Source organism: Peromyscus maniculatus, chromosome 20 (assembly GCF_049852395.1).
Source record: "Peromyscus maniculatus bairdii isolate BWxNUB_F1_BW_parent chromosome 20, HU_Pman_BW_mat_3.1, whole genome shotgun sequence".
Taxonomy (NCBI): Eukaryota; Metazoa; Chordata; class Mammalia; order Rodentia; family Cricetidae; genus Peromyscus; species Peromyscus maniculatus.
In genome coordinates this window covers 72,144,830-72,171,758 of record NC_134871.1, presented here as the reverse complement: position 1 = coordinate 72,171,758, position 26,929 = coordinate 72,144,830, and the positions used below count along the sequence as shown (strand labels likewise).

General features: G+C 51.7%; 1 protein-coding gene across 5 annotated transcripts; it reads right to left on the bottom strand.

Annotated features, from left to right (window-relative positions):
• Positions 1–915: 915 nt before the first annotated feature.
• Espl1 (extra spindle pole bodies like 1, separase) lies at positions 916–25,652 on the bottom strand. Of its 5 annotated transcripts, none has more exons than XM_076556911.1 (32): positions 25,442–25,582; positions 24,957–25,046; positions 23,858–24,407; positions 23,352–23,383; positions 23,076–23,180; positions 22,812–22,923; positions 20,789–20,925; positions 19,594–19,787; positions 18,667–18,906; positions 18,314–18,458; positions 18,055–18,193; positions 17,738–17,877; positions 13,961–14,095; positions 12,503–12,622; positions 11,194–11,365; positions 10,549–10,677; positions 10,265–10,421; positions 9,777–9,886; positions 7,527–8,512; positions 6,845–7,217; positions 6,493–6,654; positions 4,590–4,803; positions 4,309–4,499; positions 3,441–3,568; positions 3,186–3,308; positions 2,722–2,877; positions 2,447–2,617; positions 2,223–2,327; positions 1,938–2,053; positions 1,710–1,793; positions 1,422–1,586; positions 916–1,273 (listed from the first exon to the last, which is right to left on the bottom strand). In XM_076556911.1, the coding sequence occupies exons 2-32, from the start codon at positions 25,035–25,037 to the stop codon at positions 1,066–1,068; spliced, it is 5,880 nt and encodes a 1,959-aa protein (XP_076413026.1). In that variant the 5' UTR covers positions 25,038–25,046; positions 25,442–25,582; the 3' UTR covers positions 916–1,065. The 5 variants fall into 5 exon arrangements, with proteins under 5 accessions (XP_076413026.1, XP_076413025.1, XP_015855887.2 ...); XM_076556910.1 differs by having other exon boundaries at positions 25,401–25,538; XM_016000401.3 differs by having other exon boundaries at positions 23,352–24,407; positions 25,482–25,652.
• Positions 25,653–26,929: the final 1,277 nt, after the last annotated feature.

Genomic DNA, 26,929 nt, shown 5'->3' with positions numbered 1-26,929 from the left:
CAACCTTCAAGGGACGGGAAACTCGGTCCCCAGACGCACCCACACGACTGTAAAGCTGTATGCGCTACCGCACGCTGGTGGGACAACCCTGGTGACAGAACCACTAATGTGCTCGTGACAGCAGTGCTTTAACGAGCAGAGGAGGTGGAAAAAACACTGGAGTCACCACGGCCAACCAACAAGTGTAGCATCAGTGTGTGTGTGTGTGTGTGTGTGTGTGTGTGTGTGTGTGTGTGTGTGCGCGCGCGCGCGCTTGTGTGTAAGTGCAGTGTCAAGGGCGCTGGGTCCCTTGTGTGTGTGTGTGTGTGTGTGTGTGTGTGTGTGTGTGTGCGTGCGCGTGCGCGCTTGTGTGTAAGTGCAGTGTCAAGGGCGCTGGGTCCCTTGGAGCTGGAGTTTCACTTGGTTGCTAGCCTCCATCTGGATGCTGGGAACCGAACCTAGGTCCCCTGGAAGAACAGCCCAGTGATCTCAACTGCTGAGCACCTGTCTAGCGACGCATAAGTATGTTACTGTGTGTTGGACACGATTGGTATATAAATGTAAGATATATGCTTCCCCAAACACCAATTTAGTTGCGACAGAAGCCGTCTAAGTACAAAAGCCCATAGAATCTGGGCTGTGTGTAGCAGCCTTAGCGGGAAGAACAGTGGTTTCTAAATCACTGAGGAAAGAGGCAAGGGCAGTGGGGGCCTTAGAAACACCCCCAGCACTCTGTCTCCGCCTTTCCTCTCTCCATCTGCCTCTTCACTTTGAGCATTTTGATGGCCTTCTGTCCAGCCACACCCAACTTTGTCCTTTGGTTTTGCCTTTCTTCCCAAAGCCTCCTGCAAGCTCCTCCCACCTGCTTACATCCACACAGCAAGAACGAGGGGCGGGGCTGTCAGGTCTTCAGATGCTCTTCAACTTACACAAAAATGAGGCTTCGTATATCTTTATTAAGGTCACAGTAAAAGGAAACATTTCATACAAAACACCAGGGAAAAATCACTTTAAAAATTCTATAAATAGTTAAAACTAAGTTGGGAGGTAGACAGTCCCACAGCTTCTACCACAGATAAGACAGCTTCAGGGTGTGTGTAGAGAGACAGGGAGGCCATAGGCTACAGGTGCAGCACCAATAAGATACTTGAGCCGAGGAGCCTGGCGGGCCTGGCTGACGTAGTAGAGAAGGGGAGCCCCCGGGCCTGCTCCTAGCCAGCCCTGCAGCAAGGCCTCTGTGTACCGGTCAATGTCACGGTCAGTCACATCCCAGAGATTGCCTACAAACAAGGGGCTGGGAAGAAAACGATAAATACAGAGTAAGGGCTCTGAAACAGAACCACGGAAAACACATTAGTGACAGACGTGTAAAGAGGCTTGAAGCCATGAGGAGTTCCCTTGGCTAACAGTTCGGGGATGCCCCGGGGCAGGTCTCTTCTCACCAGCCAGCCATGATGTACTTGAGCACGATACCAGCCCCCTCCAGGTTTCCATGCACAGCGAGGGCTGCGCTGCTACAGCCGAACAGCAGGGCCACCGCGCGGCAGCTCAGCCGCAGGACAGCCTGCCCGTCCAGGAAGCGGGCCCCGGCTCCATGCCCTGCGTAGCTAAGGCAGAGGAAGCGAGATAAGCACTGAGTCATCATTTCCAGGCCCTAAAATGTCAAATCGACCCCCAGTGATGCCCTCTTCCAGATGCCCTCCCCCTGCTTCCCGGCCCCAGACACTCACATGTATAAGTCGCGCTCTGTCAGGGCAGCCTGCACCTGGGCAAGGCTCGGCACTTCCCCAACCACTCCTTTCCAGCCAGCTTCACTGCAAGAAAAGCCGCAAGTCAGAGGAAAAGGGAACAGCAGCAGAAATGAGAAGCAACCATTGGTTCCAGAGCAAGAGCCCACATACCGCCCTGCATCGGATCTCTACCCTTCCCCACCCTACTTTATGCCCCCGTCTCCAGACCTGCTAAAACTGGCTCGAAATCTCTCCTCTGTGCTTGACAGGTTACTGTGAGGGTTTAGGACATAGAAGGTATTCCGTGGATCCACACCTTGGTTCAGCACCGACGAGGCCCCAGCCTGAGGGGCATGCACTGTCAGTTAGGGTCCTGGTCTGTCCAGGAGGCCCAGCCCCCAGAGTACTCCAAGCTCCACTCCATAACCGACCATCTTCCCAGGGCTCTAGCCTTCTTTCTTAGGCTTTACCCCATTTCCAATCATTCCCAGGCCCCAGGCCCCTTTTCCACACCTCTTTGGTGATAGAATAGCTGAGTAGGAAGTGGAAGGAGGGCAGCCGGGTGACAGGCCGTGCTCGGAGGCTGGGCATGCTTTCCCACGGCAGCTTCTGCAGGTCCTAGGGAAAAAGCATTCCAAGGTTACTATCCCCAGCCACATAAATGCAGATGTCAGAAGGGACTAGGGATGAGCTCGTGCTCACTGCCCTCTGGACTGCTCAGCGCCCCAGCTCTTTACCTTGTCTAGCACCAGCACAAGATGCTGACTGGCAGAGGCCTCCTGGCTCTGTACCCGTCCAACTGCCTCACTCAGGAGCACTCGGGCACGCTCTGGTTGGGCTGGGCACAGCCCATATGCCAAGGCCTGAACATCCTGGCTGGTGAGGGTTCTGGCACCACTAAGAATGACCTACAGGAGAACAATGTGGGGTGGGTGCCACAATTCCCAACTCCACCACTGGCTGGTAGAAAAGAACCATTGCCGCACCTTCCCCTTCCATTTCCCGAACTCACTTTTAGAAGAGTGGAGTCAGGATATTCCCAGCCACATTCCTGCAGCAGCTCTTGTAAGCGGGAGGCCTCCTGCGCAGTGCCAGGGTCTGCACTGGACGGCAGCAGCAGACCCCGCCAGCAGCCAAGCACATGCTCCTCTAGGGAGGTGATGAGTTCCTAGACAGGAAATGGAATTCGGAAACAGGAATTTCTGTCAGTCGTACAAAGTCCTTAAGGTCTTTTCATTTTCTGAGACACTCAAAAAGTAAAGACATAGCTGGGCGGTGGTGGCGCACACCTTTAACCCCAGCACTCGGGAGGCAGAGGCAGGTGGATCTCTGAGTTCAAAGCCAGCCTGGTCTACAGAGCGAGTTCCAGGACAGCCCGGGCTACACAGAGGAACCCTGACTCAGAAAAAAGATACTGCCCTCCCCCCTGTGCTTTTCTGTGACAGGCCTGAGCCTCCCCACCCCGGGAGCACACACCTCCATCCTCTGATCTAGTGCCAGCCTCCCCGTCCACCATGCTCGTTTCTCAGTGCAGCTGCTGTTTTCTTTCTGGTCCTTCTGGATGGCATCGAACTCTTTCAGTACAGAGGTTAGCGGGAACTGTGGGGGATGAAGAGCTTATGAGATTTGCTTTCCAAGGGACTGACACCTGTCCATCCCTTAGGCACAGAATCCAGGGACTTCCCCAACCCGTTGTTTGGCAAAATCTAGTCCTTGGCACTAGAACCCTACCTTGTTTTGGCCAGTGGGGATCTTCACAGTAACTGGGGGGTTGTCTTTTTCCAATCGGGTCAACAGGAGAGTGTTGCTCAAGGTTCCAGGCTGGAGGGTAGCCAGGGCCAACACACAGACAGTCACCCCTAACACACACAGAAGACACACCCAGAATCAGCACTTTCAGGAGGCACTAGCAGCCCTGCCTTCTACAGAGTACTCAAGACAACCCCAAGAAGTCTTCCCTGGTTAATGGAGTTCAAGGTGAGCTCTCTTGCCCCTACAGCTCCTGGAACAAGCAGCTGGTACTTCTTTGTATCCCTCACAGAAATTAACAAAGGCTGCACTCAGAGTAAGTGCTCATACCACGTTAGTACATTTCATTTTAATGTCAGAAGACTCCAGACATCTCAACACACACCTGAATTTCAGAGTATGTCTGGTGTGAGGAAAAAAACAAGTTAATATACGAATTACAGGACATGACAAACAGGTGTGGTGGGACATGCCTAAAAATCTCAGCATCCAGCCGGGCAGTGGTAGGCCAAACTTTTAATCCCAGCACTTGGGAGGCAGAGGCAGGCGGATCTCTGTGAGTTCGAGGCCAGCCTGGTCTACAGAGTGAGTTCCAGGACAGCCAGAGCTACACAGAGAAACCCTGTCTCAAAAACAAAAAACAAAACACCTCAGCACCCAGAAGGCTAAGGAAGGAGGATTTTGGGCTTGAGGCTTGGGTTACACAGTAAGGTCCTGTCTCAGAGGGAAGGAATAAAAAGATAAGACGTAAGGAGCACCAATCCAGGTAAACCAACCAATTCCTTAAGCTCATCTACCGAGCTCAACTACATGTGTGAGAGACCAGGAGACCGGGAGAAGCAGACCGTACCACTGGGGATCAGAGCCAGGCACTCCTGAAAACTGTCCTTCTCTGCCTGGGGGAAGGAGCCAGACCCCAAAGCCTTGAAGGAAAAGAGGCGCTGGATGCGGGCCAGGGGCACATCTCCAGGCCTCTCCTTCAGGTTCAGCCCCTGTAGATGCTCTGCCAGACCAGGTGATCCTTGCTGCTTCTGGGCTTTGCTGCAGGCAACACACAGGAATGAGTCCCTCTTCAAACAAGTCGGGACCCTTACCCGGCAGTCTGCCCAGCATACCCTTGACGGCACTCACCTGAGCTGTCGGTGCAGATGGGTGAGCAGCTGGTGACGACAAGTGATGGAGACAGACTCAGCAACAAGGAATGCAGTGGCACAGGGATCCCGGTGACCCAGGCACAAAGCCAAGAATCGGCAGAGGTGGGCGTAGAGCCCACTTGGAGGGCAGTGACTGACACCTCGGAAAGCGATGCTCAGTGAGTCGGAGATGGAATCCAGGGTAGGAAGATCTAGAAAAAAGTCAACATCATTGCTGAAGATGGACCCCCCTTCCTTCCTTCCTTCCTTCCTTCCTTCCTTCCTTCCTTCCTTCCTTCCTTCCTTCCTTCCTTCCTTCCTTCCTTCCTTTCTTTCTTTCTTTCTGTTTTGTTTTTCAAGACAGAGTTTCTCTGTGTAGTTTTGGTGGCTGTCCTGGAACTCCCTCTGTAGACCAGGCTGGCCTCAAACTCACAGAGATCCACCTGCCTCTGCCTCCCGAGTGCTGGGATTAAAGGTGTGCGCCACCACTGCCTGGCTCCGAAATAGGGACCTTCTAAGGAGCCCCTATGCCACCTCCCAGAGAGAAGAGCAGCGACTGTGCCAGAGGCGTCACTCCATCCCTTCCTCCCACTTTACCGTGAAGGAGACAAAAGCTCAGAGAGATTAAGGTTCTTGCACAAAATGTAGAATTCAACCAGGCTCAGAGACTGCTGGACCCAGGAAGCCAGAACCACAGACTAGGAAGATGTGAACTGCTGAACCTGTAATTCCAGAACTTTAGAGACTGAGGCTCAGTATTCCCAAGTTCTAGGCCAGCTGGGACCACAATGACATTCTGTCTCAAAAATGAGAGGGAAGCTGGGTGGTGGTAGCACACGCCTTTAATCCCAGCACTCGGGAGGCAGAGGCAGGTGGATCTCTGTGAGTTCAAGGCCAGCCTGGTCTACAGAGCGAGATCCAAGAAAGGTGCAAAGCTACACAGAGAAACCCTGTCTCGGAAAAAAAAAATAATAATAAAAAAAAAAAATGAGAGAGAGAGAAAGAGGCGGGGAAAGGCCTGGATGGTGGTATGCTGGTGTATGATTGATTATATTCCTGGCATTTGGTAGGAATTCCTGGCATTGGTAGGTAGAGACAAGTGGATCAGGCAGGAATCATCCTTGGCTACATAGAAAAATGCATAGACTACATGAAACCTTGTCTCAAAATATAAAATTAAATAAAAGGCAAAACAACTGAGCCTTTAATCCCAATACTTGGGAGGCAAAGGCAATCGGATCTCTGACTGTGAAGACAACCTGGTCTACAGAGTAAATTCCAGGTCTACACGGAGAGACTCTGTCTGAAAAAAGGAAAGACAGGCTGGGGAGATGGTTCAGTTGTTACAAGTGTCTCTAGTGCGGGCATGAGGGGCTGTGTTTGGATATTCAGCAACCATTTAAAGAGCCAGCGAGGCACAGTGGCATGCACCTGTAACCCAGTGCTGAGGAGGCAGAAACACATGGACCTCAGGGACCTGCAGCCAGATAACTAATCAGTGAGCTCCAGGTTCAAAAACTAAGATGGAGAAAGCAACTAAGAAAGACACCAGACGCCAACCTCTGGCCCTCACACACAAATACACACATGTGTGAACACACAAGTGTGCCCACACATACATGAACACACATATATGCGGTATACCCATATGTGTATGAACACACACACACACACACACACACACACACACACACACACACATTCTCTCTCTCCCTCTCATACACACAAAGCTGAATATGATGGTGTACACCTGTAATCCTAGAAGCTAGCCTGGGCTACATAGACTATGTCTCAAGAAAAATTTTTTAAAAGTTTGTCTCCCAAAAAGGACAGGTGATACCAAGAGTTCTGCCTGCTCAGCCCTCCCCAGGTAACCCAACCTCAGTGGTCAGTATACTCACCAATGGGTACAGGGACCGAGAGGGGCGGGAGCCAAGAACTAGGGTCACTATCGGCCTCCTTGTCAGGGTACAGGACAGGCGGTTCTGCCTTGCAGGAGTCCCGTCTCAGCACCTCACACTCTCCTGTGGGCAGGCCAGGGCCTGCAGCTGATGCCTTCTCACCTAGGGAGAGAACACGACTTCATGATGCTCCTCCTCCTGCCCTAGCCCTGCCTTCCGCTTCTACATTTCCCCGAGCAGAGGGCCTCTCTTCCTGGGCCTTGGTGCTATTATTTCTTGATAATAATATCCCAGGAACACCCAACACACACTACAGAACACAGGCCTCTGCTTCTCGTCCTTGTAGTCCTACCTGAGGCTGCGTCCTCCCCATCGGAACCCCTCAGAATTTCAAAGCTCATTTCCAGCTGGGTGTCCGTTAGTTCCTCTTCAGGGATAGTTCTCATGACCTCGGGTCCCAGGCGAGCCCGGGCACAGAGGCCCGTCTCGGGACTCTCTTCTTCACAGTGTCTTGGTGCCGCCTTCTTGGCACGACGACCCCTGCCACTGAGACTGGGGTGTCCAGGGGCACCACCTGTGGCAACCACTGCATCTGCCTTCGAGCTGGGGTCCTTCTGACTCTGGCCGCGGCCCCGGGGAGCAGTCCCTCTTCTCTTCGGTTGCTCTACAAGTTGTGCTTCAGCTGAGACAAGGTCTTCCAGGTCACTGTCATCACTGAAGTTCACCTGTGACAGGGAGAGGGAGAAATGAGGCCGAGAGTCTCGACAGTACCCCCGACAGCAGGGCGCACTGCGGAGGGAGGCACCGACAGGTCTGATGACTCAGAGCCGACCTCCCTCATTGTACTTGCCACTCTCAAATTCTGTGGTAACTCAGGAGAGAGGAAGGATGGCAAGGGAAAGGGACCAGAGAGAATGAAGATGCATGGACATCCGCACACAGATCGACACTCCACCTGGCTATGGGGAGGAGTGCTCTTCGAGGACCATGCTCTGTGGACACCCGTCTTCGACCTAACCACAATCCCGACTTACCTTGAGGCGCGTCTGGGCCCTCCTCCGCACCCTGGGGGCCAAGGGGACCTCAGGCTTGCTTTTTGTAGGATGGACTTCTTCAAATATGGTGAAAGGCACACGGGGGCCAGCCTGCCTAGCCCGGCCTGGGGGCTTAGGGGTGCAGGGTGGCCCATCCTCTTCCGGACCTTTCTGAGAGATGTTATGCAGGGGTGAGGGAGCAGAGGCTGTCTGCCGACGCCCTCGTCCAGAGCATTTCTGTCTCCGCACCTTAGAGGGTTCTAAGACTGTGGGGCTTTTTACTAATGGTGGCTGCCAGCCCCAGGCGCTTGCAAACAGCTGGTAAGTACAGCAGCTGAAGCTGGCCAGCTTTGCGAGGGCCTGGACCAGGAGCAGGCTGGCTCGCCAGAACTCCAAGTGTTGTATCCGTGCGGCCACAAACTTCAGCCCTGTTGCCAGGACCTTTCCCAGGCTCTTTTCCGATGTCTGGTTCAGGCACTGCAGTGCCAAGTGTGTGTACACTTGAGCCATGAGCTCATCAAAGAGGCCTGGGACACAAGAGGGGGGTGTCCTGAGTTTCAGTGACGCTTGAAGGTTGTGTGTGAAGCGCTTGGTGGCTGCAGGGCAACCCTTCAGCACAGCCTGCAGGAGATCCAGACCCTGGGCTTTGTGACCCAGGGCCAGCTTCGCTCCCGCAGTGACCAGCACCCAGCGCAGACAGACTGCCGAGAGGACGGGACAGGCGCACAGCATGCAGTCACAGGTGGGGGAGTGGGACAGGAAGCCGGGGCTGGGCGGGGGCTTGGTTTTCAGGACTGGGGAGGAGTTTGTAGAGGGCTGGGTAGGGCCTGGTTCTTTGAGCACCGTGGCCACCAGCTCCAGGGCGGGGCCCCTGAGGAAGGGCTCCTCCTCTGGTAGCTGTGGGGAACAGGGGACTTGAGTTTGCTGCTTCCCTTTCTTCGTGTGGACCTTCTTCACAGAGTCTGCGTGCTGGGTCACCCCAAACTCTAGGGAGAGAGAAGATAAAAACTACAAAACTGAGGAATGGTCCCAAGAACTCGACCACAGGGTTCAACCCATTATATAGGCCGTTTACTTACGAATTACTCAGAATGCCTGTGCAACACACACAAAAATAGGGAATTCTTTTGTTTGTTTGTTTCTCAAGACAGGGTTTCTCTGTGTAACAGCTCTGGCTGTCCTAGAACTCATTCTGAGACCAGGCTGGCCTCGAACTCACAGAAATCCACCTGCCTCTGCTTTCCAAGTGCTGGGAATAAAGATGTGCCACCACTGCCTGGCAGGGAAATTCTTTTACAGAAAAAAAATCCTGGTATTTCCTTTTCATTCAACAAGGGATCAACAGTCCACTCTACACCCCACAACTGTAGCTCAAGTTCTATGTTCTCATCTGGGTCTAGGGAGGTGCACATGAGGTATTTAATATTTAACAGAGGTAAAAATATTTGGGACAAGCTGGGGATCATGGCACACCCCTTTAATTTCCACACCCCAAATAGTCGTTGTTTTAAGTCAGTGTGTGTGTGTGGACAGGAGCATGACACAGATGCGTGTGCAAGTCTGAGGACAACTTTTAGGAATCATTTATCCTCTCACTATGTGGGTCCCAGGGACTGAATTCAAACTGTCAGTCTTGATGGAAGACATCCTTATCCACCGAGCCATCTTGTCAGCCCTAAAATAATTACTTTGTTTGGTTGTTTTTTTTTTTTTTTTTTTTTTTTGAGACAGGGTCACATTACAGGACTTGGCTGGCCTGGAATTCATAGAGCTCCAGAGTGGTGGAATTAAAGGCATGTGCCACCAACCCAGCCCTTTAAAAGAAAAGCCAAAATGCAGCAGGGTGTACTGGCATACACCTTTAGTCTTAGTACTGGGGAGACAGAGGCAGGTAGGTGTACCTTCTTGAATTTAAAGCCAGCCTGACTTGCCCAATTTACATAGTGAGTTCGGGACAGCCAGGACAACACAGTAAGACCCTTTCTCAAAATAGATAGATAGATAGGTAGACAGACAGACAGACAGACAGATAGATAAAAAAAATAAACAAATAAATAAGCCAAAGGCATTCGGCAGCACTGAAAACCAGCCAGGAAGAGTTGGGCCTGTGCATTCTCTCTGGAGGAGGTCCACTAATGTTCTTAGTACCAGCTACCTGTCGGATTCAGAATGCAGCCAGACCTTTACATATACAGACATGTTGTAATATGGATTCTCCCCACCGAGCTTGGGGGGACCCTGGCGGCTCACCTGTGGAAGACTCAAGCAGGAACAGAACCTGCTGCAGGTCCGACTGACACAGGTCAATGTCACCTCGGGCCAGCTCCAGCTCACCCTTCAGCACAAGGAACAGGGCACACCTTGTGAGAGAGAACCGGTTCACAGGCTGTTTGCTGAAGACTCTCCTCGAACCTGCCCGGCCCAGCCCTTGCCATCTTTGCCCGTGTCCCCACACTCATTCACAGCCTCTCTTGGGGCCTCTGCACAGCCTCATCCCAAAGCACCTTCAGGTACATTTCCCAACTGCTTTCCTCACCAAGCTCCCTTGGGCACAGACGCTTAGGAAAGGCAGTATACGAGTGTCCTATACAGACTTGTCAGGCCTATCAGCTTCTAATCTGGATTGGCCATGGGATGCCTTCTCCCACCCATCTCTCTAGATATAACACGGAACTTCTGCAGTCACTGGGGATCCACATTCAGGAGCACATGGCAGGAGCTAGAATCCTCTCACTTACTGGTGAGGTATCTGCAGCTTGGTTGTAAGTTTCAGGGCCTCCAAGCAAAAGGCCTTGGCTTCACTCACATTCCCCAGGCGGCCCAGGCGGCCCACCAGCTTCTCCGAGCAGCTCAGCACCTCTGTGAGAACCTGCCACTTTTGCACCAGATTTTCACCTGTAGTGAAGGAGAGACAAGACTCCAATACAGGCCACAGAAGGACAGCTGCTCTGGAGACAAAACACCCAGCCCATCATATCTAGTGCGTCCAATCCCACAGGGTCCTGCTCTTCTCTTCACTCACCATAGTCCAGAAAGGGTGACTCCAAAGCTGCTTTCTGAATTGAGAGCACATCACCACCCATAAGCAGGATGACGATGCTTCTGAGGAGCTTGTGGGCATCTATTAGTGCTGTCTCCGGGGTCTGCCAGCCTGGGGAGAGTGGAAAAAGACGATTGTGGCAGCATGCCTAATACCTTCAACTGAGAGCAAACACAGCCGGCCGGTGGTGGCGCAGCCTTTAATCCCAGCGCTTGGGAGCCACAGGCAGGAGGATCTCTGTGAGTCTGAGGCTATCCCAGTCTACAAATCAACAGAACTGTCACACAGAGAAACCCTGTCTGTGTAACAAAAGGGGGGGATAGTTAATAAACATAAGGCACTCTTTTCCTTCTGCACCTTAGGCAGACAGAGCTAATCAATCACAGAACTCTTCCCCCCTGAGGTCCCTTGGGGGTCTGAGAGTTCCTTTTAATTTAATATTCCAAGCAGCTACTGATTAAGTGATTAGACGCAGCAGGTGAAGTGAAACCCATTTGCTACCACAGGAATAGGTGGGTTCCAGATAGGCTGTTTCACATGCTGGACAGCATGGGCAGATGGCTGCCAGGAGCAGACAGCGGACAAACCAGCACCACCACCCAGGAGAGCCAACCGCCCCGCTCTCACCTTGATCCCAGAGCTGCTCCCGCAGGACACTTGAGAGAATGTTCGATGAGAGGCCAAGGTACAAAGCCAGGATTTGGAGGGCCTGGACACGGAGCAAGTACCAAGCCTTGGATGACTTCTGGAGGGCAGGATCCCGAAGGACAGAAAGTAGTAGAGAAACACCCTCAGTCACCTGGGAGAGACAAAAAGCCAGAGGAGAAGAGTCACACACAGCAGGGCGGTGGTGGCGCACGCCTTTAATTCCAGCACTCGGGAGGCAGAGGCAGGAGGATCTGTGAGTTTGAGGCCAGCAACAACGCCCCCCGCCCCCCCAAAAAAAAACATAAAAGAAAAAAAAAACTAGAAAAACCAGTTTGGTCAGAACAAGAGATGATCAAGACACAGCTAATTTGGAGCAAAGCTGGGATTTTTGGAACCCACTAGATTTTCTGATCAGATCTCCAGTGCTTCCTCACACTCACACCACTGTTTCCTCTTCCCTTTTGAGAAAGTCTTGTTATGCAGGCCAGGCTGACTTCAAATTCTAGTTCCCCAGCCGCAGCCTTGAGTGTTGGGACTACAGGGGTGATTACCATATCAGGCTGTCCTCCTCAGTTCCTAAATCCCTTTATGTATTTTTCCACTGCAGAAACTGGCAGAGAAAGAAATTCGTCTCTACTACCCAGTGAGGCAGTTTTGACTGCTTTCAGGGTCCTGAACATTCTGCCTAGCTGCAGGAAAATTTCAGAGGCCAAATAACATGAAAATCCTAAAAGTTTCCTGAGGTCCAGAGCCTTCGGGAATTGGGAGAGTGGGAAGGGAACCAGGATGTAGGTCGGTGCAGGGCACCGGTGCAGCATGCGGAAGGCTTGTCAACCCAGAGCGCCACAAAACAAAAAAACAAAAAAGGGGGCTGGGGGCCGGTGGCGGTGGCGTCTTTAATCCCAGCACTCGGGAGGCAGAGCCAGGCAGATCTCTGTGAGTTCGAGGACAGCCTGGTCTACAGAGTGAGATCCAGAAGAGGCACCAAAACTACATGGAGAAGCCCTGTCTTGAAAAAACAAAAAAGAAAAAAAAAAAAGGGGGGGGGGGGCTGGGGAGTTGGCTCGTGGATAAAGACTGCCATGCAAACATCAAGCTTGAAGACCAAAGCTCAGGTTGCCAGAAGCCATGCAACTACTGATGGCCACAACCACCTTAGTAATTCTAGCACTTGAAAGGCAAAGGCAGCGGATCCCTAGGGCAAGCCGGCTCACTATACTAGTTATACAGGCAAGCTCTGGGTTCAACTGGGTTCCTGTCTGTAGATAAGGTGGGCAGGGGAAATTACCTTCTGACAGGCCCAGCAGAGCTGACTTCGAAGCAGAGCACAGGTCAGGGAAAGGAGCTGGTGTGTGTCAGTCGTCTGGTCCAGACTCTTCAGGCTTGCTTCTGCCTCTTCCAGGTGTAACTAAAGAATCAGACAGAGGACGCCAGCCTCGTGTTAAGTCAGACTCTTCAGATTAAAATGGAGTGGAGCATTTGCAAGCAAGGGATTGAATATTGTGTTATCTATTCATGTGATCCTTAGAACACTTTCAGTCTCTCTCTCTCTCTCTCTCTCTCTCTCTCTCTCTCTCTCTCTCTCTCTCTCTCACACACACACACACACACACACACACACACACACACACACACACACACAAACAAAACTACCTAAAGAGCAATAGAGAAAGACGCTCAGTCACCTGGGAAAAAAAAACAAAACAGAGAAAAGTCACGTAAGCTTGAGCTGCCCCTGTAGGTCTGAAGTCCAAATCTCTGCCTTTAAGAATGAAAAAAAAAAAAAAAAGAGCCGGGTGGTGGTGGTGGCACACACCTTTCATCCCAGCACTGGGGAGGCAGAGGCAGGCCGATCTCTGTGAGTTCGAGGCCAGCCTGGTCTACAGTGTGAGATCCAGGACAGCCAGGGCTGTTAGACAGAGAAACCTTGTCTGGAAAAACAAACAAACCCCCCCCCCAAAAAAAAGGGGGGGGGGAGGGCACAGGCTGCCCTTCCAGAGGTCCTGAGTTCAGTTCCCAGAAACCTCATGGCAGCTCACAACCATCTGTGTAATAGGATCTGATGCCCTCTTCTGGCATGCGGGTATACATGCAGAACATTCTCGACTTTTAGGAAAGTGTGTTATAAAGTCAGGATAGCATCATTCGGGTTATGGGAAGTCATGGGAGTCTTTTAGGAGGGACACAGATGATCAGATCTGTGCCAAGTGGCAGAAACCAAAGATGAGATTAAAAAGGGAAAAACTGGGTTTCAGCATAGTGGCAAAGCATTTATCTAGTGTCCAGGGTTCAACCACCAGCACTGCCAAGAAAAATAAGAGGGAGCGGGGAGGGGGGAGGGGGCGGCAGTGTACCCCTTTGATCCTAGCAAAGGCCGGCCTGGTCTACACAGTGCATTCCAGGACAGCCAGAGCTACACAGGGAAACCTTGTCTCAAAAAAAAAAAAAAAAAAAAAAAGAGGGCATTGGGGTGTGTGGAGAAACTGAAAGCCAATTCAGAAGTATGACAGATGCACACAAGTAATAAAGCATCAACTAAATCAAGAGAAATGGGTGGGAATTGGGACAGATCTGCAGACCTGTGAGTGGCAGTTCTTGTAATAGGCAGGAAAGAAATCTCCAGTTCCCATGTTCCATTGCGCTACAGCCAAATGTGGGGTAGAAAGCTGCCTCTACCCCATCTTCTCAAGGAAGGACGGGCCTTTAAACCCACTTCCCCCAGCCCCACACTCAAGCCGGCACTCACCTGGGCGTAGCTGGGACAGCCGAGGCTCAAGAGCTGCTGGGTGAGCTGGCAGGAAGCGCTGACGGCCTTTGCATGGTCCTGCAGTCTCTTAGAGACAGTCTGAAGGAGCAGGAGGGTCTCCAGAGCCTGCAGGGGCTGGGCATCCAGAGCAGCATGTTGACCCTGCTCCCGTGAGAGCCTGTATTTCCCTTACCCATCCTCACCCCGGCCAGGCCTCTGAAACTTTGGTGTTCATACATACTCAGAATCTATCAGCCACACTCAGACTTATAAACCATCCTGCCCTCTCTCTCTATTTGTTTTGGGACAGGGTCTCATGTAACCCAGATTGTCCTCAAACTTGCCTTGGGGGTAGAGGAGCAGCACACACCTTTAATCTCAGCACTCAGGCCCTGACCCCCATGCACCTGCCCCCCCTCCCCAATGCTAAGCCCACAGCCCCTCCTGTTTTTAAGCACAGCCACGGTGGCTCTGCTAACAACCCAGCTCAGGAAGCTAAGACAGAACCTCAGCTGTGAGCTAGAGGCCAGTCTGGACTACATAGCCAGACCATATCAAAAAAAAATTCAAAAATAATGGTGGTGACACCCTTAATCTCAGCCTTCAGGAGACAGAGGCAGGTAGATTTGAATCTAAGGGTAGCTTGCTCTACATTGGGAGTTCCAGGCAAGCAATAGCCTCACAGTGCGACCCTGTTTCCAAAATAAGTAAATAAATAGAAAAATAAAAACTAAATAAAGAGGGAATGTCGTTCAGTTAGTAGACTGCTTGCCTAGCACGTACACAAAGTTCCCAGATTTGATCCCCAGCACCACAGAAATTAAATGTAAAAAGCCTAGATGTCAGTCACCACTGGCAAAGGTTGCTCGGCACCCCAGGCACTGTGCCAAGAGGTTTCCACGCATCAGCTCATTTAATTTGCATAGTAATTCTATCTCAATTGTACTGAGCAGGAAACTAAGATTCAGAAAGATTAGGTTCCTGTAAGTGTTCACGAGGCAGAGCCAAGACTCAGATCTTGGTCTGAGCTAGTGTTTTGACCTCCTTCTGCTGGAAATAAGGCTAAAGAGACACAGTAACAAAAGCGGGTCATTTTTAAAACCACATTTTGTTCTTTGGTGGTAACTGGGGGTTTGACCCAGACCCCGAACATAGTCAGCCAGTGCTCTACCCAAGCCTCTTCCCCAGACCTTTAATTTTGGAAACAGGATGTCATCACAGTTTTAAGGCTGGAACCAAACCCGCATTCCTGCCTGAGCTTCCCAGGTAGCTGGGACTGCACGTGTGCTCCACCACACCCACTCTGGCTTTCCTCTTATGGTTCTGAACATGGGGCAAGGCCAAGGAAGAGCACTGGTCTGTGAAACCCCTTACAGTTGTACGTAAGGACCAAGTCGGCAGGCTGGCGAGATAGCTCCGCAGATAAAGGCCCCTGTCACCAGGCTTCATAACTGAAGTTAGATATCAGGACCCACAAGGAAGGAGGGAACTGACTCCCACAAGTTGTCCTCTGACTGCTACTCTCACACATTCAATAAATAGTTTCTCAAAGTGTGTAACATTGGGCCTCATATGGTAACACAGGCCCATAACCCAGAGGTAGAAGCAGGGAGATTGCAAGTTTTACCCTGGCCTAGGTTCCACAATGAGATTTTTTTTTAAAAAAAATTTATTCTTATTTTATGTACATTGGTGTTTTGCCAAATGTATGTCTGTGTGAGGGGGATGGATCCCCTGGAACTAGAATTATAGACAGTTGTGAGTGTGAGCTGCCATGTGCGTACTGAGAATTGAACCTGGGTCCTCTGAAAGAGCAGTCAGTGCTCTTAACCTCTGAGCCAGCAATCTCTCCAGCCTCCACAGTGAGATCTTGTCTCAAATAAAAGAAAATGCAGCTGGAAGCCAGGCAGTGGTGGCGCACGCCTTTAATCCCAGCACTTGGGAGGCAGAGGCAGGCGGACCTTTGTGAGTTCGAGGCCAGCCTGGTCTACAGAGCGAGATCCAGGAAAGGTGCAAAGCTACACAGAGAAACCCTGTCTCGAAAAATCAAAAAAGAAAGAAAGAAAATGCGGCTGGAGAGATGGTTCAGGGGTGAAGAGCATTGACCGCTCTTGCAGAGGCCTGGGATTTGATTGGCAGCACCTACAAAGCCACTCACAGCCCTCTGTATCTTCAGTTCTAGGGGATCTAACACCTTCTTCTGACCTCAGCAGGCCCTGGGCATGCATGTGCCGCACATACATACACGCCGGCAAAACATTCACACTCGTATTTTTTTTTTAAAGAGGGAGGAAGCAGGACCTAATGGCACAGCTATGGGAAGCTGAGGCAGAAGGACAGGAAGTTCAAAACCTGCCTAAACTACAGAGCTAGTTCAGAGATAGCAAAGACAACATAAGATCCTCTGAGATTTTTTTTTTAAAAACTATTTTATGTATATGAGTTTTTGCTTGCATATATGTGCACCACGTGCCTACAGTGCCCACCGAGACCATAAGAGGGCATCAGATCATTTGGATCTGGAGCTACAGGTGGTGTGAGTTTTAGAACAGGCAGGGCTACACAGAGAAACCTCTCAAAAAAATAAAAGGGGGGGGGGTCTGCTTGAGAGATTGCTCAGCTCAGCTCGTTCACCATCTGTGTAACTCCAGTTCCAGAGGATCCACACCCTCTCCTGATCACTGTGGATACCAGGTGTGGGGCACAGACATACATGCAAAGCACTCATATACATAAAATAAAAAAAATAAAGATAAGAAAAGGATCTGGCATGGTGTCACATCCTTCAGTCCCAGCACTCAGGAGACAGGACTGTCTCTGTGGGTTCAAGTCCAGCCTGATGCAGACACACAAATCTCTTTCTTTAAATAAAGGGCTGGGCATATAACATGGTGGTACCAGAGTCAATCCCTGATACCAGGGGGGAAAAAAGGTAAAATCATACTTAAGTACTTTTTGAGTATAAAGGTCTCAAAAGATCTAGTAATTCTTTTTTAGAAAGTCGTGTGTCGTGTCGTCCCGTCGTCCCCCCCCCCCCCCCCCCCCGAGACAGGGTTTCTCTGTGTAGTTTTGGTGCCTGTCCTGGAACTCTCTCTGTAGACCCAGGCTGGCCTTGAACTCAAAGAGATCTGCCTGGCTCTGTCCCACCCCCACCCCCCACCCCAGTGCTGGGATTAAAGGGGTGCGCTAACACCGCAGGCGCCATCTCAATTCTTAAGGCTAACATTTGAGTTCTCCATTTACACAAAACATCTTCCATGTGTCATTGTGTTGAATGTTGACAATGCCACGAGGTAGAACTATTGTTTCCCACTTTTGTGGCACTGGGGACTGTATCCAGGACTCTGCACTGCTGGACAAATAACCACTGAGTTATAGACTTTGCCCTTGTTTTTTTAAAAAGAGGATATCGCCAGGGCAGTGGTGGCGCACACCTTAATCCCAGCACTCGGGAGGCAGAGCCAGGTGAATCCCTGTGAGTTCGAGGCCAGCCTGGTCTACAGAGAGAGCCAGGACAGGCACCAAAACTACACAGAGAAACCCTGTCTCAAAAAACCAAAAATAAAATAAAATACAAATAAAAAGAGGATATCATCATGTACTGCAAGCTGGTCTGTAACACATAATCCTCCTGCCTCAGCCTCACAAGTGCTGGCATAAGAAGTGTGGGACACCATTCTTTTCTGCATGGCGTCTCAGCAGGTGCACAGGTCTAAGGTGAGGGAGCTCAGTTTCTGGGTTAACCCTGTGACATGGACTCCATCGCTGCCCCGTTACCTTGGCCACCAGCTGATAGAGGGCGGAGAGGGTCTGCAGGGAAGCTGCAGTCTGCTGGAGACACCGCACAGCCGGGGCCGGCTCCTTGGTGAGCACCTCCTTCCACAGGGCCAGGGCTTGGTCCAGGCATTTGGACTGAGCTGGAAATCAGAAAGTGACACTTTCCCCACCTGCCCATCTGGACAGAACTAGGCTTCCTCTATGACATGCTCTGGCCTCTGCGTCAGCTCTTCCTCACTCTCCCACATCCCCGCACAAGCCCGGCCCCTCTCACACTAAGCGGTATCCGCTATCCACACCATGTTTACTGCCCTCACCCGAATCGGCAGCCAGGTTGAAGGCAATGTTACTGTACAGAAAACGATCTTCTTGAAGTTTATCTTCATAGTTCAGGTCATTGACTTCAAATTCCTCCATGTTAGTAGGGGCCTGGGCTCTCCGATCCCGTTCAATACCCTGGTTGGGAAAGAAGAGAGACTGAAACAAAAACCAGGACTGGCACCAGCTCAGTGGGAGCAGCCCAGGAAAAAAAATCGACTGATCCATGCCCAGTAACACAAGCTCAGCTCCACTTACTTCCTGCATTTTGGCCTCCAAGGTACAGATGTAGAGCCATAACAAGGCCTGCGCTTTATCGTCCAGAAGGCAATCCTGCTCCTGTGACTCAGGCCTCACAGACTCCAGAAGCTGCAGGGCTTCCTGGATAGCATCCAAGGCAGAGCTGGAGAGAAGATGCACTCAAGTGGGACCCACTATCAGTGCCAGCCACAGCACCCGGGGAAAGGCCCGTTACAGACAGCTGGACACATTTCAGTTCCAATGACCATAAAATGAAGGGAGCGTTCAGGAACAGGGCAGGAAACTGACCCCCATAACAGTGATGTTAGGGCAAGGAGCGAAAAGAGGTCTCCTGAGTTGCCCCTCCTCACCAGTCGGTCTGCTGGGCAAAGCTGTGGTAGCACAGCACCTGCGCCAGTTCCACCAGGTGGGTGGCGCGGGCCCAGGCTCCGGCGGCCGTCTCCTCAGGGCTGAGCTCCAGCAGGTCACAGATGACGTTAAAGCGTTCCTGCCCAGTGTCCGCCCGCACGGCCTTGTAGGCCCGCAGCTCCTCCCGCAGCAGCAGAACCTGGGTCTCTGGGTCCCAACCACTCAAGCTGTCTCGCAAAGTCCTGAAGGGCAGACCAGCACCTGTAAAGACCCTGAAGACAGGTCTCCGCATCCTTGCCAGGGAGCCCCGGCCTTCGTGTGGCACTTGCCCTGCTACTAGCTGCGACTTTAAAACTCTTAGGCAGGTTACAGGGGGATCATATCCAAACCCATACCCAGGACTTGTGAAAAACCATGTGTGGCCTGGCTCCTGCCCACCCAGGCTGCCTCATTTGGCACACCATGCCCATCCTATCTCTTTCCTCCACACTGGCTTTCTCAAGCCACTTCCCATTCCCAAGCTTGTTTCCACCCCAGTGCCTTCTATTCCAAGGCATTTGATGACAGATTCTTCTACATCTTCAGGTCTTACATACATCACGTCTCCAAAAAAGACTGGCCTAAATAACCCACCTAAAGTTCATCCCTCTTTTAACAGGTCAAGGTTTGTCTTCATGAAATATACATACAATGTATTTGGTGAATGAATCACTGCCTTTCTCAAAAGTAAGGACTAGGGAGGCTGAGCATGGTGGCACACGCCTTTAATCCCAGCACTAGGAAGGCAGAGGCGGAAGGATCTCTGTGAGTTCAAGGCCAGCCTGGCCTACATAGCAAGTTCCAGGACTATACTGAGACTACACAGTCTAAAAAAAACAAGAGACATGCCCAACCCACAGCAGATATGACTGTCCTCCCCTCCAACTCACTTCAGCTGGAGATCTCTGTCTCCTGCTCTGGCTGCATCCATTTTGACCCGGACCCAGGAAGTGACTGGCTCGGCCATGTGTTCAAAGCCGTAAGGTTGCAGAGCCGCCAGCCATAAGGTCACCATCTCGCAGCCCTGGGCCTGTTTACCCAGTTTCTTCAAACTCTCCACATGCAGCCGGAAGCACCTATGCAGCTGACCAGAGACAGGTTAGGGCTGGAGCATGGAGCCAATGAGTGTAGAGCCCAGCAGAGCACACATTCACCGCAGGGGGACAGGCAGCAGCACTCTCCACTTCAGGGCCCTTCATGGTCAATGTCTACAGCGTCAAGACCTGCTCCCCTCCTGCGACCCTTTCCTCAGCTGGTACTGCCTGGTCCTGACAGGAATGCAGGCCACTGTACATTTCCCTCCCTTCTACCTGCCTCCAGACACTGGTTAAACTCAGGTGAAGCCTTGATTTCTTGCACCGTCCACGTCTTTTTGAGCCCACCCTTTCCTGCCCAGGCTACCACAGTGGCCCTACTACCCCGGCTTTTACCCTGCCCTGTTTGCCACAGCGAACGACGGCAAAGCATCCAAATGCCAACCTGAGCCCCGGCTCCACTTATTCCTTCAGCTCTCGTCCCTTAGCTGAGGTAACTCAAGGCCCTGCACTCCCAACCCAGCCGACCCACTCTTTCAACGCGTTCTCCATGAGACATTGCTTGTCACTCTGGCTGTGCAGAGGACCACCCTGGGGGTGGGAGAAACTCGTAACATATGTAGATGCTTGAGCTCTAGGGCAAGAATCTGCTGTCATCAACTGCAGGCAAGCATCAGAACAGAATGGCTCCGAAGTTCACTCAGGTGATTCTGATGTGAAACTAGGATTGGAACTAGCTTAGGAGGAAGCCAAAAGTAAAAACAGCCATGTTAAAGAAAAACACGGCCAGGTGTGGTGGCACACGCCTTTCTTTCTCTGTGAGTTTGAGGCCGGCCTGGCCTACAGAGCAAATTCCAGGCCAGGTGGAGCTACACGAGACCCTGTATCCAAAAAAAAAAAGGAAGGGAGGGAGGAGGGAGGGAGGGAAAGTGGCGGCGTGGCGAGGGTGTGGGGACACTCCTAGGCACTGGTGAGCACCCACGGGACGGCAGAGCTGCAGCCTGGCCCGTTCACATTACTGAAGGCCCCCAACACCCCCTCTCCCTCCTACCTTCTCAGGAGGCACCTCGGGACAAGCACCTGACTTTGCCAAGCCCAGGTGCTGACAGACTGGCTCCGAGACGGCACAGGCCTCGTCGTAGAGCTTGTGACTGAAGAAGCTGAAGGCCAGGTTGCTGCTGTAAGAGGCTGCAGGGAGAGAAGAGACAACTGACCGTCGCAGCGGCTCCGTCTCCCTGTCCGGCTGAGCAGCCCAGCCTGGGGTCAGCTGTCAGCTTCTGGATGAGAACGCTACCAGCTCAGACCATCAGCTGCTGCCCACCCTGAGAAAACTCACACCAGCAGCCCCTCCATGCTTCTGTGAGGGCTGGGCCTTGACCTATCCTGCCTCCCTCTCCTCCCCTCTGGCCACTGCAGCCACACCACCTGGCTCTGTAGTCCTTGACCATATCAGACCCTCTCGAGCCCTCCAGATCTGGTGCTGGTTGTTTGCTGTGTCGGAGATGTTCTTTCCTAGGCACCATCATGTCAACACAACTCTGGCTGTCCTGGAACGCACTCTGTAGACCAGGCTGGCCTCAAACTCAGAGATCTGCCTGCCTCTGCCTCCTGTGCAGAGGTGTGTGCCAACACCGCCCAGCTCCAGCCAATGCTCTTAACCACTGAGCCATCTCTCCAGCCTTTCAAACAATTTTAATTCTGAAGTACGTGGATATTTTACCTGGTATTTGTTAGTTTATTTATTGACAGGGTCTCACTATGTATCCCTGACTGGCTTGGGACTTGCTATGTAGACCAGGCTAGTCATTATTTGGTTTTATTTAAAAAACAAAACAAAACAAAACCCAGGGTCTTATTATGTATACCTGGATGGCCTAGATCTCTCCATGCAGACCAGGCTGGTTTTGAACTCACAGAACTGGAATTAAAGGCATGTGCCATCATACCAGTGTGTAGTTTTGGTGCCTGCCCTGGAGCTCACTCTGCAGACCAGGCTGGCCTTGAACTCACAGAGATCCGCCTGGCTCTGCCTCCCGATTGCTGGGATTAAAGGCGTGCGCCACCACTGCCGCCCAGCTCATTTTCTGGTTCTTAAGAGTTTAAGGTAAGAGGCTTGAGAGATGGTTCAGTGTTTTAAGAGCACCTGTTATTCTTGCAGAGGGTTCAAATCTGATTTCCTGCTCCCACATGGAAGCTCACAACTGACTAACTCCAGTTCCACAGGATCTGAATCCTCTTCTGACTTCTGTGGGCACCAGACACACATCAGAGGCATATACATATGTGCAGGCACTCACATATACAGGTAAAATAAGTCTTAAAAAAAAAAACAAAAAAAGTTAGCCAGTGGCACACACCTTTAATCCCAGCACTTAGGAGGCAGAGGCAGGCAGATCTCTGTGAGTTCAAGACCAGCATGGTCTACAGAGTGAGTTTCAGGACAGCCGGAGCTATGTGGAGAGACCCTGTCTCAAAAAAAAAAAGTTAGAATATAACTTGTGATCCTAGCACTTGGGAGGCTGAGTCAGGAGCACTCCTATGAGTTTGAGCCCAATTTAGACTATATAGCGTGACTCTGGCTAAAAAACAAAAACAAAATATATAAAGGCTGTAAAAATCCAGCTATGGTGGCACACACCTTTAATCCCAGCACTCAGGAGGCAGAGGCAAGCGGATCTCTGTGAGTTCAAGGCCAGCCTGGTTTACAGAGTGAGTTCCAGGACAGCCAAGGATTCAGAGAAACCCTGTCTCAAAAAAACCCAAATAAATAAGTAAATGAATGAATGAGTGAATAAATAAAGGCCGTAATGTTGTATATTAGGCACAATTATTTTTTATAAAACAAATTATCAAATCAAACTGCAAAATATAAGAAGAAAAAAAAATATCAGAGTCCTCTGTCATGAGCCTTATCACATCTGTCCTGGCATTAACCAGAGTAACTGATCCTTATGCACATTTCTCCTTAAACCTAAGGCACTAGGTGGTCAGAAATACACAGCAAGTACTCCTCGCCAGCCTAACATGTGACAGCCCTCCCCCAGAACTGTGCATCTCAGTTGCAAGGCACTAACCGGTCATCCCCAGGCAGTCCGTCAGCTCTCTGCCCGACAGACCCTCTAAGGCCTCCAGCATCCAGACAACAGCACACCTGCAACTGTCCACTAGCTGGGCCAGCTCAGCTGCCTGAAGGAACAAGAAGGTGGGAGGTTGGGAAGCGTCAGGCAGGGTCCACCGCGACTTCCACGTTGTCCCACGCCCGAAACCAAAGCAACCCCAAAACTCTTCTAAGAAGCAACCCCTAAGACAACCCCTATTTCTTGATTCCCAGATGGTACCTGACAGCCTTGAGCAAAGTCGTAAACCATCCCGGTGAAGAGGTGAAGACCCTGGAAGTACATCTGAAGCAAAGACTGCGGCTGCTTGGAGGGGACGTCACAGACCTGAAGAAGGGGGGATGCTGAGTGCCGTCTAGAGTCCCGGGAAGTCACTGCCCCCTCCAGGTACAACAGGATGCTTACCAGGCACAGCCAGGAGAGCACCCCACCAAGGAACCCGGTAGTTCTTCACAGAACCACATCCCCACCCACCCTACCTCTAGGTCCTTAACTCACATCTCGAAGCTGCCGGACAAGGGAGCAGTACCCTCCAAGAAAAGAAAAGAGGTTCAATACGGCATCGAGCCCATAGTCCCTCTTGCCACCTCTCTCCAGGCCAGAAAGGAAGAACTGGCAGCTGTCATACAGTGCCCGGAGCGGGGGCAGCGGTGCCTCCAGACTGCTCTTCAGAATGGCCGATGCCTTCATCAGAAGCCGGGCCACTGCCCCTGGTCTTTTCTCTGCAGCTTCGAGCAGCTCAACCCCCACCTGGCATAACTGGAGGCTGGGCGCCACACTGCTCTTCTCCAGGTGACCACGAGCCTTCTCCACTGCGCTGGTGGCCTTGCGGTGGTGGCGGCTCCAGCAGAGGCGACGACAGTGTTCCAAGGTGAGTTCCAAGAGGCAGAGGACCCTCTGGGGAGAAAGAGGCCCAGGAGCGCTACCCTCTCCACCTACTAAGACTCTGATCACATGCCTAGAGAGCACGTCATATAGGAAGTCAGCGTCTGCCTCATCTAGACCTTGTCCACTAGCCTCGAACAGCTGATAGGCAGCCACTACTCGACAGGCTGTCGGAGAAGCAAAGTGGGGAACCTCGCAGGGGACGCTGTCATCCTCCAAGAGCACTAAGAAACTCAGGGCCTTCAGCCGGGTGGAGAATGCCGCTCGCCGCTCCGACAGAGCTTCTGCTCCCTTCCAAAGGAGAGAGAAACTGCCCCGAGCCACGGCCTCATAGTCCTGGGGGGCAGCCTCCCGAGAGCTCTGGACCAAGCAGGCGTGGAGAGGCTGGGCAAGGCAGAGCACAGAGTCCGGGCTTCCCTGGGCCAAGCCATTCCGAAGTAAGATGAAAAGAATGCGTTCCAGATAGAGGGGAGGGCGCTGTGGGGTGGACGACAGATAGCCATCACAGGCCAGCTCCACCAGGTCCAGCAGACTCCTCAGATGCCCAGGGCAGTCGAGCTTGGCAGTCAGCTGCTGGTTGCAAGCCCTCAGGATGGTGTCACAGATCTGTCTTCTCTCAGCATCACAGCGGACGCTGGGAAAATCAGTTCGGGATCTGGACAGGAACTCCTAGGAAGAGACAAGCAGGGTGAACAGAAAAAGAGCCAGAGAAAGAAAAGGAACTAGAAACAGGGTCACACAGACAGGACTCCTGCCCCTCCCCTCCTCCATATTAAGGCAAAACACAAGCCAGGCTTGGTGGCACAGACTTGTGTCAAGGCAGAAAGGTTGAAAGTTCAAGACCTTCCTGGGCTTGATGGGTTCAAGGCCAGCTGGGGCAATTAACCAAGACACTACCTCAAATAAAAAAAAGTGAAAACAAGCCAGGCATGATGGCGCACGCCTTTAACCCCAGCACTTGGGAGGTAGAGCAGGCGGATCTCTCTGAGTTCTAAGGACAGCCAAGGCTATGTAGAGAGACCCTGTCTCAAAACGTCAAAAAAAAAATAATTTTTTTTTAAGTGAAAACATATAGTTCAGTGATGAAGTATACTTTCCTGCATGCACGAGCTCCTGGGTTCAATCCCCAGTATGGAAAATGAAAAAAGTTAAAATGGAGAAGAAAAGACAGATGGTCTCAGAAAACTAGGTGTGTCCTGAGCCAAAAAGCACCCCTACCTTCAAGTCAGGCAGCAACTTCTGGGCCTCCTCCTTGCTGCATAGGAGAGTCGCGAAGTTGACGCCTTTGAAGTTCCTCATGGCAAAGGGCTAGAGAAAAGGAAATGAACTGTAGAAGGCTGCGAAGATTTGTCACGGAAATAACTGGAGGGAAGAGGGGGTTGAGGGTTGTAGCAGTATTCCAGGGATCGCAGCAGGAAAAGAACCCCACCACAAATCCTGCGGGGTGCGTGGGGGCCATGCCCAGACGCTGGGCTCCCGCCGTGAACTGACGTGGACACGCTTTCTTCCTCCAGGCCTCCCCTCGTCCTCCTGTTCCCACCACGCCACCCCAGAGGTCTGCACGGGGGCCCCTGGGCGCCGACCAAGCCCTTTGGGGGGTCCCCGAGCCTCCGCAGAGCCGCCTCGTTTCCCCCTGAGGTCAGAAATGGGGACGCCGTTCACCTCGGCTTGAGCACGCTCTCACCAGACCCTTCGAGCCTTACTTCACCCAAAGCCGCCGTTCTTTACGAGTCTAGGACGAACCTCCAGTCGGAGGACCCAGCAAACATCCGAAAGGTAGTCTTCGCTTTCCGCGCCAGCTCCTCCTTTCAAATATCCCTAGTGGCCAATCAGCGAGAAGGCGTAACGCCGGCCGGCCGCGTGGCTCTCTGGGAGTTGTAGTTTACCCGCCGCGCTGCCTGTCACGTGAAACCTGGCTGGGCGGGGTTCCGTTCTGGACCGGAAGGCACTCCGGTAGTCCCACCCCCCCGCCCCCAAGGGCTGAGTCAACTACAATCACTTTGCTTTTGGGATGACCAACCTCTACCTCCTTCTTTCCTTTATCTCCCGAGCTCAGGCAGGATTTTAAATTTCAAGAGAATTAAAATACTAGTAAACCCTCATGGCTTGTGTTACTAGGGAGGGAAAGAGTGTAGTAGCCTTCGATGTATATATTTTTTAAAGACTGGTTCTCACTTCGTGGTCCTGGCTGTCTAGGAACTTGCTCCGTAGATCGGGCTGGCCTCTGCCTTGCAACTGCTGGGATTAAAGATGCTCCCACCGTTATATAGCTCAGGCAGAATTCCAAGCAATTCCCTCGTCTCTGAGGATTTTTTATTTTTTTGAATATTTACTTATGTATACAGTGCTCTGCCTCCATGTATGCCTGCACGCCAGAAGAGGGCACCAGATCTCATTATAGAGATGTTTGTGAGCCACCATGTGGTTGCTGGGAATTGAACTCAGGACCTCTGAAAGAGCAGCCAGTGCTCTTAACCCCTGAGCCATCTCTCAGCCCCTCTAGTGAGGATTCTTTACCCTCTAGTGGGGGATGATGTTTGGCACCACCCTTGGCTTGGTAGTGAATCTGCGAGACCAGGAGTTAGACTCCCTGGCAGGCAGACAGATAAGGAGAGGTGCCATGGCTAGGTAATAAAGACGCTGAATTTCCAAGATGGCCAGCTCCTTCCTTAACCTCCTGACTTGAGACAAAAGCATTCTTTCTTACTTTTTTTTTTTTTTTCTCTCTTTGTCAAGACAGGCTTTCTTTGTATGGCCCTGGTTGTCCTGAGCTCTGTAGACCAGGCTGGCCTCAGACTCACGGAGAGTGCTGGGTTTAAAGGTGTGTGCTACCATTATCCAGGGATAAAATTAATTTTTAAAAAGAACAACATAGTTCCTTTAAACAGGTTCATTACAAGGTGGGTTGTTAACACACACCTATAGTCCCAAATACTGGTGAGCCTGAGGCAGGAGGATCCTGAGTTCAAAGCCTGCCTGAACTACAGAGTGAGTTCAAGGTCATCAGCATGAGCAACTTCATTTAGACCATTTCAAAATAAAAAGTAAGAGAACTGGAGAGATGGCTCAACAGTTAAGAGCACTTGCTGCTCTTGCAGAGGACCCAGGTTTGGTTCCCAGCACCCACATGGTGGCTCACAAATTACCTGTAACTCCAGTTCCAGGGGTGAGATGGAAATGGAGCTCCTCTT